The 17,772-nt window shown below is 39.8% G+C and overlaps 2 protein-coding genes and 1 long non-coding RNA gene across 6 annotated transcripts in view; 2 read left to right on the top strand and 1 right to left on the bottom strand.

Annotated features, from left to right (window-relative positions):
• Positions 1–2,106, top strand: part of LOC103139514 (twist-related protein 2-like) — a 5,722-nt gene extending 3,616 nt beyond the window's left edge. Inside the window, exon 2 of the mRNA XM_007554174.2 lies at positions 1,843–2,106. The gene's annotated coding sequence lies outside the window, so the exon portion shown is untranslated. The remainder of the gene's footprint in view (positions 1–1,842) is intronic.
• The window catches only part of LOC107836485 (uncharacterized), a 15,586-nt gene extending 8,759 nt beyond the window's left edge, over positions 1–6,827 (top strand). For both annotated transcript variants that reach the window (XR_001662393.1, XR_001662394.1), the window contains exon 4: positions 6,752–6,827. This is a non-coding gene — a long non-coding RNA (uncharacterized LOC107836485). The remainder of the gene's footprint in view (positions 1–6,751) is intronic.
• The window catches only part of LOC103139515 (histone deacetylase 7-like), a 47,698-nt gene continuing 34,187 nt past the window's right edge, over positions 4,262–17,772 (bottom strand). For all 3 annotated transcript variants that reach the window (XM_016672571.1, XM_007554176.2, XM_007554175.2), the window contains 7 exons: positions 17,616–17,735; positions 14,513–14,610; positions 10,255–10,373; positions 9,866–9,999; positions 9,701–9,785; positions 7,730–7,877; positions 4,262–7,028 (listed from right to left, as the gene is read on the bottom strand). In XM_016672571.1, coding sequence (XP_016528057.1) covers positions 7,007–7,028; positions 7,730–7,877; positions 9,701–9,785; positions 9,866–9,999; positions 10,255–10,373; positions 14,513–14,610; positions 17,616–17,735 — 726 coding nt within the window. In that variant the 3' untranslated portion in view covers positions 4,262–7,006. The remainder of the gene's footprint in view (positions 7,029–7,729; positions 7,878–9,700; positions 9,786–9,865; positions 10,000–10,254; positions 10,374–14,512; positions 14,611–17,615; positions 17,736–17,772) is intronic.

Genomic DNA, 17,772 nt, shown 5'->3' on the forward strand with positions numbered 1-17,772 from the left:
ATCTTTGTTGTATTTATTGCAGCTTTAATAGTTAAAAATAAAAAAATGTAGTCAAACTATAATGGGAACAAATTAGTCACCACCTACAGAGAAAGCTAAATACTGCTCCAAAAATGAAAATTAAACTTGGAATTTCATGTAAGTGAATGTAGTAGAGCAACTGTAAAGCTAAGCAGCAACTAAGTGCTTTTGCTTATGTTGCTTGCATGGAGCCAACAGTGGAAAAATATTCAAGGCATTGAACCCTTCCTGTCAGCCAGAGTTTATCATCAGGAGAAATTACGACGTTTCCCCCGATGATGATAAATAATTCGACAGTGACAGCTGCTCCTTTACGGTGTCGACGCAAGCACACATCAGGTTGCTTAACAAGGCGCTGACGAGGTGAAGCCGGAAGTCACGTGACGTAGAGCGGGTCAAGATGACGACAACAGCATGCTTTTCTCACTTTGATTGACGTTTTCGCTCGAGATGATCATATCTTCACTTGGAATTTGGGAGACGTAATGCCAGTAGTTTTTAAAGCAACAACAAATTGTACATTTTGCTCAAATTCATGCCTATAAGTAGTAAAATCTGAGAAACTGAACTTGTTTTTTTTTTATTTCCTACAGGTGTTCATATGTGAACTTAAAGATTAACACCGCAATTTAATTTATGTAAATTTTTAGAGGTGTTTTTGAGGTGGTGTTCTACTTTTTTGTTGTTGTTGTTTTTTACAGCTAAAAACTCCAGATTATTGGTTTACATACACAGCCTTCGGCGTGAGTCACTCTAAATCAAACATGCATTCAGTTCAAGGCTCCAAACCTGCAAAATTATAAAGCCGCTTCCATCCACATCGTGTTTTTGTTTGATTTGATCTGCATATAACACAAACAACGTCCTCCATATTTTACGCAGCAACAGAAGCGTGCACACTTCCAGCCGCAGTTTGCCGTGTTTTAATGAGCACCATTTTAGGACATGTGGATGTTTGGCTCTGCGTGAGACTTCAATTCTGGGAGGATTGTTCTGTCGGAGCAGAAGAAAACAAAACGCTCTCCATTGTTTATACAATAATCACAAAGCTTCTAACTGCTCCTTCCTCTGCTGAGACTCCTGGCTCCGCTGCGCCCATGTGGGTGTGTGTGTGTGTGTGTTTTATACGTTTTGGAGTGATCTGCAGTTGGATGCACTTCTGTGCATATCAGATCTCTGGCCTCCGCTCCCGGCCGATCTGGGACCAGATGTAAGGGCCTCTGCGGCTCATCTGCAGTTTCTTTTAAAAAAAAAACCCACGTCCAGAAACTCGTGGCTTCTGATAGTCATCTTTATTTTTAGGGATTCAGACTAAGAGCTGGATGCAGGTGGGAGGGTTTTGTGTTGTCTCTCTGTGTGTGTGTGTGTGTGTGTGTGTGTATATGTGTGTTGGTGTATTTGTATGTGTGTGTTGGCCAGAAAGCAGCAAGGACAGAGGACACGTTGGCAACAAAACGCCACGACTGAGGCCCCGAATGAATTAGGCTCTGTCAAACACCCCTCAGAATGTAGAACTAAAAGGCACAAATTTATAAAAATAAAAATAATTAAGAAAACTCTCTGTATTGTGTTACAAAAAAAAAAAAAATCACATATTTCCACTAAATCTAATTTGTGCTCTCTATTCTCTATGTTGCTTCAAGTCATTCTAGAGACATTAAAAACCACATTTTAACTGGAGGGCGAGCTGCAGATGAGACGTTTTGTTGTTTAAGAGCAATCTCCACAAATCTGGACCGTTTGTGCACATATTTCAGCTATTATCTCTTAACTCTTTAGCGTACGATTCTAACTAACTGTCTGTTTCTCTACTCTCTGCAGAAACCTCCACAACCTGGAATTCCCTAAACTACAAGGAAGATTCACTCGAAACTTTCTAAAAGATTTCTCCTGTTTCTTCCAATCCTTATGTGGTTCCTTCCTCCTCCTCCTCTTTTTTTTTTTTTCCTGGACTTCTTCTCGACTCAACTCGGCGGCGGTCGCTTCGGCAAAGTGCCTCTGAGACGCATTGTGGAGACGTGACAATGAACTGCAGGACATTTGAAATAATTAGAATGAAAGACAGAAAATAATGAAAAGAGAAAACAAAAACAAAAACAGCTGGCCTGAGGTGACAATGAAACAAAATGGCTGCTGGATGGAGCGCCTTCGATAACACCGCAATGATAACCGTCATCCCATTTCCCCTCCAACCCCCTGACTCTTCTCTCTTCGGATGACTCAGCCTGACAGACATTAGGATGACTAATGATAATGGCAAAGTGATGGTTAGAGGGCGGTCACAGCCAATTTATGTTTACAGCTAAAATGCTAATAAGCTAATCGCTCTGGCTCTAAAAGGCGGGAATCTGGTGCAGATTCCCGCCTTTTTGCTATCCTCCATCTATGGAGGATAGCAAAAAGGCTATCCTCCATAGCCTTTTTGCAGCACCAACACTGTTTGGTGGGGATGGTGTGCTGCTGACCTCAACTNACAGCCAATTTATGTTTACAGCTAAAATGCTAATAAGCTAATCGCTCTGGCTCTAAAAGGCGGGAATCTGGTGCAGATTTTTTTTTTTTTTTTTTTTGCTTTGCTGCAGTGACTGGATCGCTCTCCGGGTTATGTTTTTTATTTTTTTATTTTGAACGTATCTTGTTTTTGGTGTGCGTACGTACACGCTGTTTTACTTAAACCCTGCTTACCGCTTTATTCCGTTTCAAACCACTGATCACAGTTCAGCTAATTGTTTGTTTTACTAGCAGGCTGTCTGTCTGTAGAGAGTGTTGCAGCTTTGAAATATCTCTGCGAAGCTTAATTAAAAAATAATGCACCAGCAAAACCTCTCAGAAAGTGTGCCAAAGTGTTGATGGTGTGATTACACGCAGAGTAAAGCAGATACATTTGTAACTGTGGGCCCAATTGCTTTTGATCATGTTTCTTTTCTACTGTTTTTTTTTTTTCCATTTGCTTTTCATCATTTGTCTTGTGAACAATAAAGTTTTACTCAGCGCTGTATCAATGTACTGCATTTGTGTTGCCCGTTACTTTGCGCTGGTAATAAAATAAAAATAAAATAAAATAAACTGCTGGCACATCTTAGAAATAAGAATATTATCAAAACGTTAATTCACGTCATTGATTCCATTCAAACGTTCCAACTCGTAGGTTATTATCGACTCATTATAGGAATTATTTAAGATATTTCTGAGAAACGGAAATGTCAACCTAGAACTTGGTTGGGGTTCTTTTTTGCATAAATCTCGACCATCAATGCAACATTGGATGGTCAAGATCAGTCTGTGGGACCACTGAGGTGTTAAAGATGCTCACACTGCTTTATTAATGGCATTCGACTCGTCTGCATTGCCGAGTGCCTCCTTCACGTCACCTGTGTAACTCTTAACATGACATTTCTGTTAAATATAGTTGTGTTATTCACCTTATAGAAAATTCAAATTTTCAAAGAAATGTCATTTTGGTTTTCCACTAATTGTAATGCCTGAAAAAAAAAAACATATCACCTTGTTATACGTATACAGGAAATAAAACAATCATTCAAATGTGTATAAGTTATGTTTATTAAAAATAGAAAACAAAATAGAAAAGACAAAAAGCAGAAAAGTGGGGGAGAAGTAAGGCACTATTTACACTGTACAAAAAAAAAATAAAATAAAATCATAGTCAGTTATCAGTCAACTGGACTTGGCCCCCAGTTTTGTTTAAGCTCCACATGGTTAATGTTACCTTCACAGGTTGGTCAGCATCATATAATAATTTGGTCTTAAGGCTTTATCTGAGTTCAAATACAAAATACAAACTTTCCATTCGTTAAGACAAAAGGATAAGACATAAGACATGTCGTGGGTTTTTTTTCCACCCCACTAAAAGCCATTTCGAGACGCAGAAAGATGCCGAACGCGGGGCCGCTCCGTCCCCGTCGTGTGGTTTACACGTTTTCGCTACATCAACAAGTACTGGACAGGTGCTGAGCTGCATGTTCAATGTCACACACAGGAAAGAGCGAAAGAGGGGCTGGGAGAAAAAAAAAAACAAAAAACAAACACACTGGTTTTTAGCACCGTCTTAACTGCATTGGACACGCAGAGAGCACTTCAAAGATGCCAAATCTGAAAGCATAAATACACGTAATGTCAAATGGATTTGTTTATGTATCTGTGCTTTTGATGCTTTTTGACTGTTTGGAAAGAGAAAAGAAACATTCAGAGGCTTTGAAGTTCTTTTTTTTTTTTTTTTTGGACATGCCAATCTATGGACAGCACATTTTTCTCATAAACTGTGGTTGTGGTTAACCTGTGTCCAATCGCGCTGTACGCACATCATCGACTGTATGATCAACTACTTTGGTTTCTGTTGCTCCGTTTTAGCTGTGAAAAGCCTTCGTTTGGTCAACGCCGATAAATGACAGTAAACATAAAACTGCAGGATATAAAACACGCATCATATTGTCGGTATTAAAAATATAAAAGAGTCGGGGGAGGAGGGGTTGAAGACACAGCAGGAATGATCCTCCACAGGAAAAGAAACACTGGTCCACTTTACAAAGTTTACAACATCAAGGCTGAGCTCTCTGAGGGAGGTGTTAAGTGCACTTTGTCTGTGTGGAGCCGTCTTGAAGGCCTTGAAGGCGTAACAATCATTCAAAATACCAAAATGTGGCTTTTCTTTTTTTTTTTTTGCACACAGTTGAAGCCATATATTTACATACAGTGTGTAAAAAGACAAACTTTTTCTCACTTTTAGACATTTAATCTGACTAAATATTGCCAGTTTGAGGTCAGCTAGAATTACTAAAGTTATTCCAATAGCAACATGTCAGAACGAATAATGAAAAAGGATGATTTTTATTACTGTCAAATTCAGAAGTTTACATGCGCTTCCTTAGTATTTGGTAGTTTTCCCTGTAAGCATGTAACACGGGTCCAGACATTCTGGGTCTCCTTACACCAGCTTCTCACAGCAGCTTGCTGGGCGTTTGTCCCAGTCACGTTTGTAAACCGACTTGGAAGTATATAAAGTTGTCCATTTGCGCTTCGTGTTGGCTAGTGCAAAACGTTCGTTTTGTTGTCACCAAGCCACCATGAAACTAAATTTTCCGTTCAGAAGATCCATTTGACGCCCAGCTTTACCTTTCTCTCTCTGATGTCTTGGGCTCTCGCTTCAGTGTTTCAACATGATCATCTCTCTCCACGATCCTGTCTGTTCCATGAAGCGCACCGGTCCCTCCAGCAGCAAAACAGCAGCGATGCTGCTGACTCGCTACGTCACAGCAGGAGGAGAAGGTGTTCTCGGGCCCTTAGGCTTCCCCGTTTTGTTCACTCTAAATGGTCACCAAGGCCAAACACTTGAACTCTAGTTTCATCAGACCACATAATTAAAATACGGAGTGTTTGCTTTGGGAGAAACTGCTTCTTCCTCACTGGGGAACCTTGGGATTTGATGCACACTTTTCACACCAGTCTGATGACTGGATAGTCCACGCTGTTCAAATTCGGCCCTCGATTTTCTACCTGATGATTTCCCCATGAAGTCACACAAAGAAGCGGTGTGTCTGAAGCGTTGCCTTCGAGCACATCCACAGGTCTGCCTCCGTTTCACTCAAATACTGTGACTTAACCAATCAGAAGCTTATAACGCCGTCACCTCGGCTTCCCCAAATTATGTAAAAGCATTTCAGTCTTAGCGTATGTAAACTTCTGAATTTCAAAAAGAAAAAAATACAAGACTCGGTCAAAGTGGACCTCAGTCATTACTCAGGCGAAGAACAAACATGGATAACTTTGGGAACATTAACCAACCTGAAACAGGAAAAGTTAAATGTCAGATATAGAGAGAAAATATGTCTGCGTCTCTTTTTGTACAGGGCGTCTTTGGTTTCGGCTGTATACGATCTTTAGAGAGTGATCGCAACGAACTGGGGCTTTGTTCAAATTCATATCCGTCTTTCATAATATCGACACCCCAGCTGCTTAAGATATTAGCTCTAAACTGTGACTAATCCCACCAATGCGATGGTATTTCTATGTATTTAAGATGTACTTTATAAAAGAATGATGTGTCTTCTTTTATCTGTCAGAGGGTGATAACAATAACTGCAGCTATTTAAACTCCTGCTGCATGTGCTCGGCTGACAGGCCAAGCAAGAAAGAAAGAAAGAAAGAAAGAAAAAAGAGATTTAAGAAAATATGTGGACACAGAAAACAATATGAAACATATGTATCTCAGATTCCACTGTAGCTTCACTCTGGATCTCTTTAAGAAAATCTCATGCTGACATCCACAGAAATGTGTGCCATATGTCAAAAACAAAAAAAAAAAAAGAAAAAGAAATGAATATTCAAATGAAGTAAAAACTTGAACAAACGAAATTGTTTGATTGTCGTCACGCTTCGCGTGCTTCCTGTCCAGTCGCAGAACGATCACAGTGCAAGACGATCAGAATAAACTGATCTTTTTTCCTTCATTCGATGATTGTCAAGTGCAGGAAAAAAAAAAAAAAAATCACCATTCACCTGCCGTCCTCCTCCCTGCTGACACATTTGCTAACAAAAAAAAAAAAAAAAAAAAGAAAGTCTCAGTGGTCCGTGCAGGTTTCGCCGCAATCAGTAACAAATTCTCATCTCTGCTCATGCTACATCCTGTTTCACCAGGTCTTCATTATTCAGTCATTGGACATTTTTACTTTTTTTTTTTTTTCCTTTTAACTTCAGTGATCAATGTTGCTGTCAGGAAAAGGCAGAAGAAATCTATTGGGGACATGAATGTGGCACGAGATGAAGACGGTTCCTTGTGTCTGAGTCCGTGGCCGTGCTGCAGCCAGTAGTAATGCAGGTTTGTATGTTCCAGTGATGATCCAAATGCACATATATATGCGTGTGTGTGTGTGTGTGTGTGTGTGTGCGCGCGTGCACGCATGTTTCCACTGAGTCTGAGTTGAAAGCTTTAATTGGGTTGCTCTTTCCTCAGATGGGTCTTTTTTTTTCTTCACATTCTTTCAAGCGGTTTCCTTTAAAAAAGAAAGAGAAAGATGTTGGACATAAAATGCAATACTGTTATGTTGAGGTTGTAGATAATTAGAGATGAATTGATTAGAATTTTGCCAATTCTGATAAAAAAAACAACCAAAAAACATGATACATAGGAACATAGGCTAAAAAGTATATATTGAATGTTTTCTTTCTTTCTGTTACTGTGCAGTGAACAATAATAAATAATTTATAATTCTAGAAAAAAAAAAAACATCACACTTTGTGTCAGAGAGTGGACACTGAAACAGAATTTTACTCTTTTAAAAGAAAGAGAACCTGTTTACAGAGCTGACATTTTAAGCTGTCATTAGCATCTTAAACCAGTGATTAGTGTGGTTAGCATTTCTAAAAGGTTGGCCTTTGTGCGGATCCCATCGAGAATTCAAGCTGTGACATTTACAAAACCAACAAGCTTCATTACCCGATAGACATTGAAAGCTCAAAAGAATAAAACAGGGTGTTCAGTCTTCCTGTTACCTGCAGAACGTCTCGTTCTCTCTTGCTGTCTCACTGTTCAATAAACCAGACTTACTGCGATATGTTAGAAAGTGCAGCTCGTTTCTATGTTCTTCCTCACAGGTTGCTGATTGGATCCAATTTTGAGTTTTGAGTGGGGATAAAACTCAAACGTGGCTAAGCTGATAATAATCGTAATGTGTTTTTTTTGTTTTGTTTTTACCTTTCTGATGTGAGGGACCCCATTGACAGCGAAGCGATGGCATTGACCGCCTCGCTGTCCGAGTCTCGCCTGAATCTGTGTCTCTGCGCCTGCAGGTAGGACAGATCCACGGTCGTGGCTGAATCCCTCACACTTTGCCAGAACTCACCTGAGAGGAAAAGGAAAAGATGGAAAAGAGGAAGGATACAAAAAAGGGGAAAAAAAAGATTAATGGCTTAAGTTTTGGTTTTATTCCTGTTTTCATCCTGAACTTCTCCTTGAGGGGACACGCCTGAGCTAACCGAAAGTACAGCTTGCTGTTTGATCCGCTAGATGTAGATGTTTGATGTGAATATAAGCAAAGGCTGTGGTATAAACAGCCTCTGGTCCAAATATCCGTTTTGATAATTTCAGAAATGTAAACTCAGACTCAGTCTGCTCTCTCAGGGCTCACGGTCCTTTGTCACACAACGGGGGAAAACAGAAAATAGAAAGAAACCAGCGACTGTAAATTTGCTTCTCTATAAGTGCGTGTGTTCTGGCTGAGCATACAACTTACATATACTTCACCCCGGGCCTGAATTATGGGCTTAACATTCCTGTGGCTATTCAAATATTTTTAATTAATCTAATTTGGTTGGGATAACATTTGTGTGCAATCAGGAGGGGATGTTGCGAAGGTCGTGTGCCAGAGAAGTGTTTGAAGATAATTGGAGCCAGGGTAGCTGTGTGCGTGCGCGTGTGTGTGTGTGTGTGTCTGCTTTGCGGGACGGCTGGAGGGATGGGAGACAGGGATGGAAGGGAGGAGAGGTGGTCGGAGAGCAGAAGCAAAGAGGTCAAAACGTGTTAAATAGAGTGAAAAGGGGGATTGTTACGAGTTACTGAGAACAGAAACACTAAGAAGACAAACTGTTGGGTAAAAACTAGACAGGAAAACAATTAATCGTTAACATAAAACGTTCTGTTGAGGCTTTATTGATCCATATCAACAGTGACTCGAAAGCCTCATTTACATAAGGTATTTATAGGGTTGATATGTATAAAAAAATAATGTAATCAAATAATATGAGCATACACCTCATTCATCACCAAGGAGTATGAACAATGTGGCCCACATAAATCATCTCCTGAAAAATATTTGTTGATGCAAGCCTGTATACTCCCTTCCAGCCGACTGAGGAAAATTTATCTTCAGCTCCTATTTATTGTGACAGTTGTTGTACAAATTATCTGCAAGGCTTGGAGTTTCTTTGTTAGTGTGCCCTAGACTCATTACAACAGAAATTACTCAATCAGTGCTGCAAAATTCTGCAGGGGAACATAAAGTGTCTCACAAAGTATTCATGACTCGTGAACTTTTTTCACATTTTGTCGCTTTGCAACCAATATCTTCGCTCCGTCTGGTTGGGATTGTATGCAATACCACTAGCTAAAGCAAAATGATACATGGTTTGGACACTTTTTTTGTTGTTGTTGTTTGGGAGCAAAAAAAATAAATTCTGCCCCTCCATATTGATATCAGGTAGAAACACTTTCTGATGCAAAGTCTTGTGGGTATTACCCAACCAACTTTGAACATTCATAGGGTGGAGTTTTGCTGTTTGCTTAGTGTTTTTGTCTTCCTGGAACTTGAACCTCCATCTTTTATAGCCTCTTAAAACCTTTGAATGATGGACTTAAAAAATGTTCCATCAGAATGTCCAGGATGTCCAAATTATATTTGTTTATAACATGTTTAACTCTTCTTTAGTTTCATTCCTGCCCTGTCTGATGTATTTCTAGGTCTTTATAATAATGTTTGTTCACCGATGTTCTCAAAATAAATCTCTGAACGGTTGTATTTAGACTGCTAGGAAGTTCAAATTTGCAAAGCTTTACAAGAGACTAACTGAATACATTTACTCCAAGTACAACTAGTAAGTTTGCTTTATTTGACTGTTTTTCCCTTGTAAATGTTATTCTTTGCAGTAAAGCTGACGTTGTCTTTCTCACCCTGGATCTGGACGACTCTCTGCAGAGAGCGCACCGCATTCTCACAGGGCTTTTGGTCCAACAGCGACTGGGACAGAGGCTCCACCTGAGACACGCCACACAGTTAGTGATCTGAGGACGTGACGCGCTGCGTTAATCTGTGGAACGAGACACGACACGTCTCACCTCCATGCCGAGCAAGGCGCTGACACAGGCTTCAGAGGCATCACAGATGGCTTTGAGGTCGTGGCCCCCCTCCAGAGCGAGGATGACCCGGCCTCCTGCCAGCGACATCAGCTGACGAGTCAAGAAGCCAAAAACTAGTAGAGATCAAACCAAAAAAACACAAATTAGTTGAAAAGGAAACAAAAATTCAGTAAAAGCGTCACTTTTAAATAAGTGCTTGTTTTTTTTAGCTCATCATAATGCCAATATCAAAGATTTGCGTCATAAAGGTTTCATAAGGAAAAATGATGTCTGTCAAAAAAAAAAAAGTAAGACGCATAACAAATACAGGTATTAAACTGTTTTGAGAAGCTCTGATGAGTGTACACAGAGCGCTGGCTGCTCCTTACGCTTGGCTGTGACGGTGTATCCTCCCAATGAAGGTTGGTGTCCTTCAACAGCATCGAAGCCGGCGGAGACCAAGACCACGTCCGGGGAAAACTCGTGGGCAATAGGCATCACCACAGCCCTGGAGACGAGAGAGGGAAAACGGAGAGCCGTTACAGCCCAATCCTTCACGTTCGACAGGAAACCCGAAAGCCCATTCACCATTTCAACAGGTGATCAGGAGAACTGTTAGGAGTAAATAAAACATAATGACGGGTAAAAAGGAGTAGTCATAATGTGATTGGATTCATTTCAGAGCAGGACGGAGGAAAAAAAAAAAGATTTCCGATGCCAACACAACAAAATTAAAACAGGGTCGTTGAAGTGATTTCTACTAGAACGTCCGTCCAGTGAAGGCCTTATATCTGGAGATGGTAACTACAAGCATTTACTGGGCTGAACACACTCTTCCATTTTAAAATGATGAAAAGAAAAAAAATTATCAAAGGCAAAGCGCCAAGTGCTTGATCTCAGTTCCTGATCCACGGCTGGAAGACAGCCAACCCTAAGAGGTGGTGCACCTCCCAGGTGTAAATGTGTGCAACTGTTTGAATGTGAAGCAGAACCCTGATGATAAAAGAAGAAATGTCTCTTTGTTGTAATTGCAGGAAAAAAAACACAAAAAAACCCCCAGCAAGGATCTGACGGTAGACAGGTGTCAAACACCAAACATGTTTTCCTAAGTGAAAAATACTTTCAACTTTTTATATGAAAGGTCCTCATATTGTGCACTTTACTGAGCAGAGACCACTTTCCAAGCCTCTCTACTCTCCGTCTTCCTTCCTCTTCTCTCCTGCTGCCAGTTATTTAGCAAGAGCGCATGGCCCATGCCGCGTTTGATTCCCTCTTACTCGCTCTTTTTCTCTCAGCGGCAGTTCAAAGGCATTTGTGCGCGTCTGGTTCCTATTAGGAGCTCGTCCCTCTTCTCACGTCACTGACAGCCAGCCATCTGGGATCCATTGGGCCTAATTACGCCGCCTTTGGATTCCCTAACAATGCACCCCCCACTTCTTCTCTCTTCAGCTGTATTCTCCTTCCCTCCATAAGTTCATTGTTTGTCAGTAACCGGTTGGAAATTAACAGGCGTCAGCACTGCTACCTGTGATTAGACGCACAGGTAGCAGTTTTGGCCATTTTAATATCACGTATAACGTCACGGTTCTTGATCTCGGTGATGATGAGCCCTCTGTTGATTGTAATGGAGTCCCAACCACCACGATCAACCACAGGATCTCTTCTGCCACTAATACACACCCCAAAACAGACTCACATCATCGACAACAAACTTCTTTTCCATTTGTAAGAGACACACACAGCCTAAAACACCCTGTCATCCAAATTACATATTCATATCGAGCCACAGAACTGGCACAAATTTAAATAGGCTTAACTGCATTACGGCGAAATTATGATGCATTCTCTTTTTTTTTTTTTTAACCGTACAGCGTGACACCCTGACAGTCGACTTTAATTACTCAAACACAATGCTTCTACTTTTTTCTGACATCCAGCAATTCTAATTGTTATTCACAAAATACGCTTGAACCCAAAATTATATGTGACAAAGGTCTGCACCAGCAGAATGCTCCTCCTTTAGACAACCCTTATATGATGTAAGCTTCATGGCAAAAGTTTAATACAGTACTATACTGTGGCTAGCTGAGGAAGTTTTACACATGAAAGCACTTGCAATTTCCTAAACTGGGTGAAAAATACTAAAGCCAGACGCCTGCTCAGGAAAGGATCAGTTGTTTCTTAATCGGGATCCAGAACTCCAGCAAACACTGGGCATAGTGTTTCAAGACAGCCTATTGGGTCGATGGGATTTTACCAGTATGGGTTAGCTCATTAGCATCTTTCCTGTGATGAGGGGCCCACCCACTGTGTCTGAAGCAAGCACCATGAAGAGCTCACATAGCGTTTTATTCATCTGGTGGTGAGCCAGTGCTGCTGACAGATGCATTTTGTGTTCATTGCAGTGTAGCGCACCACCAAACCACATTCATTCAAGACTAACAGCTTGAATGAAGTGAAGAATAGGTGTGCTCTGGTACCTCCTAGCTGTAGATCTCTGCATTTAACTCACCAAAAAGTACTTTTTCCACAATTCTCGCCTTTTTCTGGATATTTTCAATCTGTGTACAAGTGATAATGTGATTTAAAGAAGTTCTGCATTGCCTTTCAGTGATGCTAAATGATAAAAGTATTGAGATGCACCTTTAGCTACATGCTCAGTGTTGCAGGTTTAGGGAGCACCTCCAAAAAGATTGAGCGTTTTGCATTTAAAACTTGTTCAGCATTATAGATGCGTGTTTCCCACTAGAACTTCAACTCGTTAATCCAAACAATAGTAAACCATGTGGAAATAGTGTACATTGTTTTGCAAAAGTAATCAAAAGTCATGTGTATTTTCACATTTTTCCATATTGCAACCACACACCTCAATATATTTTGCAAGGATTTTATGCAGAAAGTTGCACAAAATTGTGAAGTGGAAGGAAAAGGAAGCGTAGTTAATTTTTTTTATACAGAAAAATATAAAAAAAAAATTGAACAGAGCATTTATGCTCAGCCTTCTGGAGAAGAGAAACTCTCATTGCTTCTTTTGCAAAATCTCCCAACTCTGATTGAAGTGAGAGCAGTTCTAAACATTGATTTTAACCTTTGCTGAATAATTTTAATTGGATTTAGTTCTAGACTTTTACTGTTTTGTTTTGCTTTTTTTTTAATTTGTGAATTAGCCAGAGCTAAACATAGCTCTAGCTATACTTAGGGTTATTGTCCTGTTGGAGAGAGAGCCTCCACCCCAGTTTCCAGTCTTTTGTAGCATATTAAAATGGTTTTGTTTCAGGATTGTCCTGTAATTAGCTCCATCCATCTGCTCATAAACTGTGACCATCTTCTTTGTTTCTACTGAAAAGAGGCATCCACTCAATTGTATGCTTCAACTGTAGTCTCATATGACCAGATCACCTTCTTCCACATGTTTGCTGTATATGGCTTACAGGATGGCTGTTTTGATAGGTTTGCAGTTGTGTCACACTTTTTTTACAATTTTAGATGATAAATTACACAGTGCTCTATGAGGTGATTGCTCTGTAAAGCTCATTGTTTTGTAATCCAATAGTGCTTCAATCCTCTATAACTTTCTCCTGATGCTTTAGTCTTTATGAAGCAGCTTGTTCATTAATATTCTCCAACAAACTTTTGAGGTCTTCAGAGAACGTTTATAGTTTTACACACACATATGGACTGTTAGGTGAAACTTTAAAGGCAATTGCTCTCATTGGATTTTATTGTTTATTCAGATTAAAGGGACTACTAAATAGACATGCACAACACTTTTTGAGTAACTATTTAGCAACTAAGTATTCTTTTGGGCTTTAAAACTGCAGAAACAAAACGTCAGAATTTCAATATTCTGGTTGTACACAGTAGCAGAGGGTCAGTAATGTCATTTGCTTAAGATATTTAGTGTTAACGACAATGCAGTCATACATATACCACGTATTAGAAAAAAAATATAAAAGTAAAATAACTTCTATCCATACTCCTGCTCTAGCAAAGCCTCATTTTCTGTATTAGCACCATTCAGTAATCAAACAGGACTTGCTTTACAACTTAAATATGAATAAACAGTTCAATGAAGAAAAAAGTTCAACATGTGAGAAGGAAATAGCAAAGAAATGTGTACTTACTGTACCCATTCAACTTCTTAATTTTGACTAAAATCACAGTATATTTAATATCTTAATCAATGCATTCCTGTCTGAGTCATCCTTATTCAAACAACACTAGGTCTGATTTAACTCTACAAAAGCTCAGTTAGATAAGATGGATGTGGAAAAAACATAGCTGTAAATTTCAGTGACATTAGAAGTCATCATGAGTTGATCAATGTCTATAAAAGAATAACAGATGAACAACTTCTTTACACAAATTAACAAAAGCCTCAATGTTGATTTAAAACAGATTGAGTTTGATATAATAGATGTCATAATAAGCTAACAAATATATATAAAAAAACCAAACAAAAAAAAAACCCAGAATGATTATCCTGAACTACCTCCTGGTTGTAAAAGAATATTTTGCATTTGTATGTAATCAATGGGTTCAGTTGTGAAATACTGAACTGAGAAAGTTTTGAGGTGTACACCTTTATGTAAATGGACCAGAAATGAGACAAAGTACTCTACAGCTAACAGAGAAAACTTTATTTACCTGAATGCAGCCAGGTACTCTGCATCACCCATTGGAGGGTCCAGACCACCAGTCCATCCCACATTGACATTGAAGCCTTTACCTGCTCGTACACCCACCTGGATAAAAGCAGACCAGGAAAAACAGGGGGACTGTGAGAAAGAAACAATCACTGAGAATGTCAAAAAAAAAAAAAGAAAAGTAAATAACTCTGAGGGGAAGTTGAGAAACTCCACGACGATGACAGATTTGCACCAAATGCTCGCAAAGTTAGCATTGCTGTTGCAAAACTTTGTGTTGCAGCAACAGAGGGAATGTCGCTGCATCTCTTAAGGCAACATCAGGGAGTGATTATGATTCCCAAATGAAATACGGATGGCTGTTAATTCAACACCCCTGTCCCTCCATTTTGATTTCTATACAGTTTGTCAACTGGCCTTTGTAAATTGCTGAGCCAGAGCAGAGCTACAGCCATTTATAGTTCCCGAGCTTTAATGTACAACTTAAATGGGCTGAATACTGACTGGTCTACAAAAAAACCCCCAGTGTATTAATAATGTACTATATACTATAAACTATGATATAAACGTATATAAACGTACGTATATAAACGTAAAGTATAACGACTGTCAATTATGAGTTCTGTTCTCCACAACTCCTTCTTCATGTTTTGAATGAGACGGATGCCAGGCAGAGTTGATGAAGCTTCCCTCAGGTTGACCTCGTTTACTCGGGGCAGAAAGTGAACAGAGGCCTGGATCTTGGAAAGAAGTTGAGGATTCCCGTCTCTCGCTCTTTGTAGTCCTGCAAGAAGCCATTTAGCTGTTCCCCAAACCCTTCACCATCAGTCAATGTGTCAGTTTGGGAAGAAATGGTGGAGGTTGATTGACAGCCACTTGGCAACAATGTATGGTAATTTCCTTTGTGTGTGTGAGAGAGAAAGAGAGAGAGAGAGCGCGCGAGTGTGAGTGCATGGGTGTGAGAGGATGCTTGAAAGAGAAAGAATGCTGATGAGCATCACAGAAAGTCTGTCTCCATTCTTCTCAGTGGACGGGATGTTCGCAGGGCAAACGAAAAACACATGAGGCCTCCTGTCTTCTGCCAACTGTTAATGTACCAGCAAGCATGCGCCTGTGCACACAGTCAGATACACAAGCACACGCACATTAACCAAACATACCATTTCTGCTATAGCTCCGAGTGCATTGCGCTGTTCTTTGTTTTCTGTCTCGCTTTCATGTTTCAGGACTTACTGGACTGAATTATACCATCACTGGTATTTGTGAGCTACTCCGCGCTCTGTGTTATGATGATGACATCACAACCCTTACCCCATGGAGAGATATATACCTACACAGGGGACAGAGAGACTCCAGAGGTTTACCACACTGCTCCTCAGAGGTTGCGAGTCCACTTCAGGCAAAGCCACATCCAAGCCCAGAAAAGTGTTTTTATGTGTGCTCCTCGTGAGATTTTATGGGAGAGCACCGAGTATTATCGTGGGGGAGGGCGGCAGCGTGAGAGGAGGGAATGCGGGGGATTGAATGAGTGGCAAATGTCAGCATGGGATGGGGTCAATTCAACTGACCGGGGTAGTCATTACACTTGGTTTTGGGTAAGACCACAGGAAGGAAACATAGGCATCTCAATTTCTTGGATTCAGACAGGCACACAACTCAGCTTCATACATCCTGCTGAGAGGGCCTGACCTCCAAGGCCTCAAAGTTTCTCACCCAGAAGTATGAAAGTAAACATATACACAGTGGTTACTAAAACATACAGTAAAACGTCTCCATGGTGCTTTCACTGGATAAACACGTTTGAAAAGTGTCCCAGATATATTGCTCACACAAGGATGAGTGAAGACCATATTTTAAACTTGCTTTATAAAGCATTCGTACTGAGGGGTTATGAGAGAAAACATAATTGGACAGTAACAATCTGAAGTGACAGATACTTGCTCAAGGATAAAATGCTGGATTTAGAAATAAACAAATTTAGTCTAAAACTGACAAATGATTCATCTGTCAAAGCTTGAAATGTTTTGTCAGGGAGTTAACTAATTAAAGGCCTCCATTATCTCATAAGTTAATTTTTAACTTTGGTTTTGTGTTATGTAAATTATTCCCTGATATAGTACGTAATTTTATTTGTCTTCACAGGCACACTCCGAGCTCTTGGGGTCCTTACTGGTTCACTGAACTCAAACAGATACTAGAAACACTTCTGAGTTAAAGCATTCATACCCCTTGAATCGTTCCACATTTTGTTCCATCACAATCATAAACCAGCTTGTATATAAAAACATGAAAAATAAGTGTGAATTTGTTCAGCTCTTTTGCTCTGTTATTTGCCCAAAAATCCAGTGTTTTTAGTAGGTGCCTATGTGGTAAATAGAGTACACCTGTGTTTAATTTAATCTCAGTACTAATACAGCTGTGCTGTGAAGGTCATTCTGGAATACATCTGTGAAGAAACAGAGCCAAGAAAACTCTTCATAAATAAGCTTTGTTTAGTCCGGGTCTGCTGTTCGCAGACTCATGCTATGGATATGCGTTTCTTTAACAGAGACAGTGAAGCTGGTCAGACGTGAATGTGAGGATAAATTAAGCTAAAGACAAAAAAAGAAAAAAACATGAAAAGAAACCTGCTAAAAATATGTTTAGAGACAGTCCTTGTCTAATGTAACTGAGTGGTTTGTTTTTATAATTAAAAAAATCAGGGTGTAGATGTGTAAAACTGGCAGACATACCCCACTGAAGTGGCAATGAAAGGTGGTTGTACAAAGTATTGGTTCAAGAGTTGTGAGGTGCTGGCAGGCTGAATACAAATGTATGTCAAACTTTTCAGATTTTTACTTATCACTTTTTGAAAAGCACTTCTCCTTTTCTTTCACAGTTATGCTAATATTTTGTTTGAGTCCACTAGATACATTTTTCATACAATAGATAAAAGGGTTTTGTGGCAGCATTACAAAATAGGAACAAGTTCAAAAGGTATTATTACTTTTGATAATATCTGCCGAATCAAGGTCATAAATAATCTACATAATAAAGAGTTTTATTTTTGTGGGGTACTATTAGCACAATGTAAATAAAACCACACAGAGATACTTTGTAAGTACCTCATTTGGATGTCCACTACCAGGAAAGAAGTTCCCATCATCGTAGCGATGCAGAGAGATATACAGAACGCTTGGGTCATCATAGAAGGCCTCTTGGGTGCCGTTGCCATGGTGCACATCCTGGACAAGATTTGAGTACATTAAGAGTATAAATATA

Source organism: Poecilia formosa, unplaced genomic scaffold (assembly GCF_000485575.1).
Source record: "Poecilia formosa unplaced genomic scaffold, Poecilia_formosa-5.1.2 Scaffold62, whole genome shotgun sequence".
NCBI classification, from domain to species: Eukaryota; Metazoa; Chordata; class Actinopteri; order Cyprinodontiformes; family Poeciliidae; genus Poecilia; species Poecilia formosa.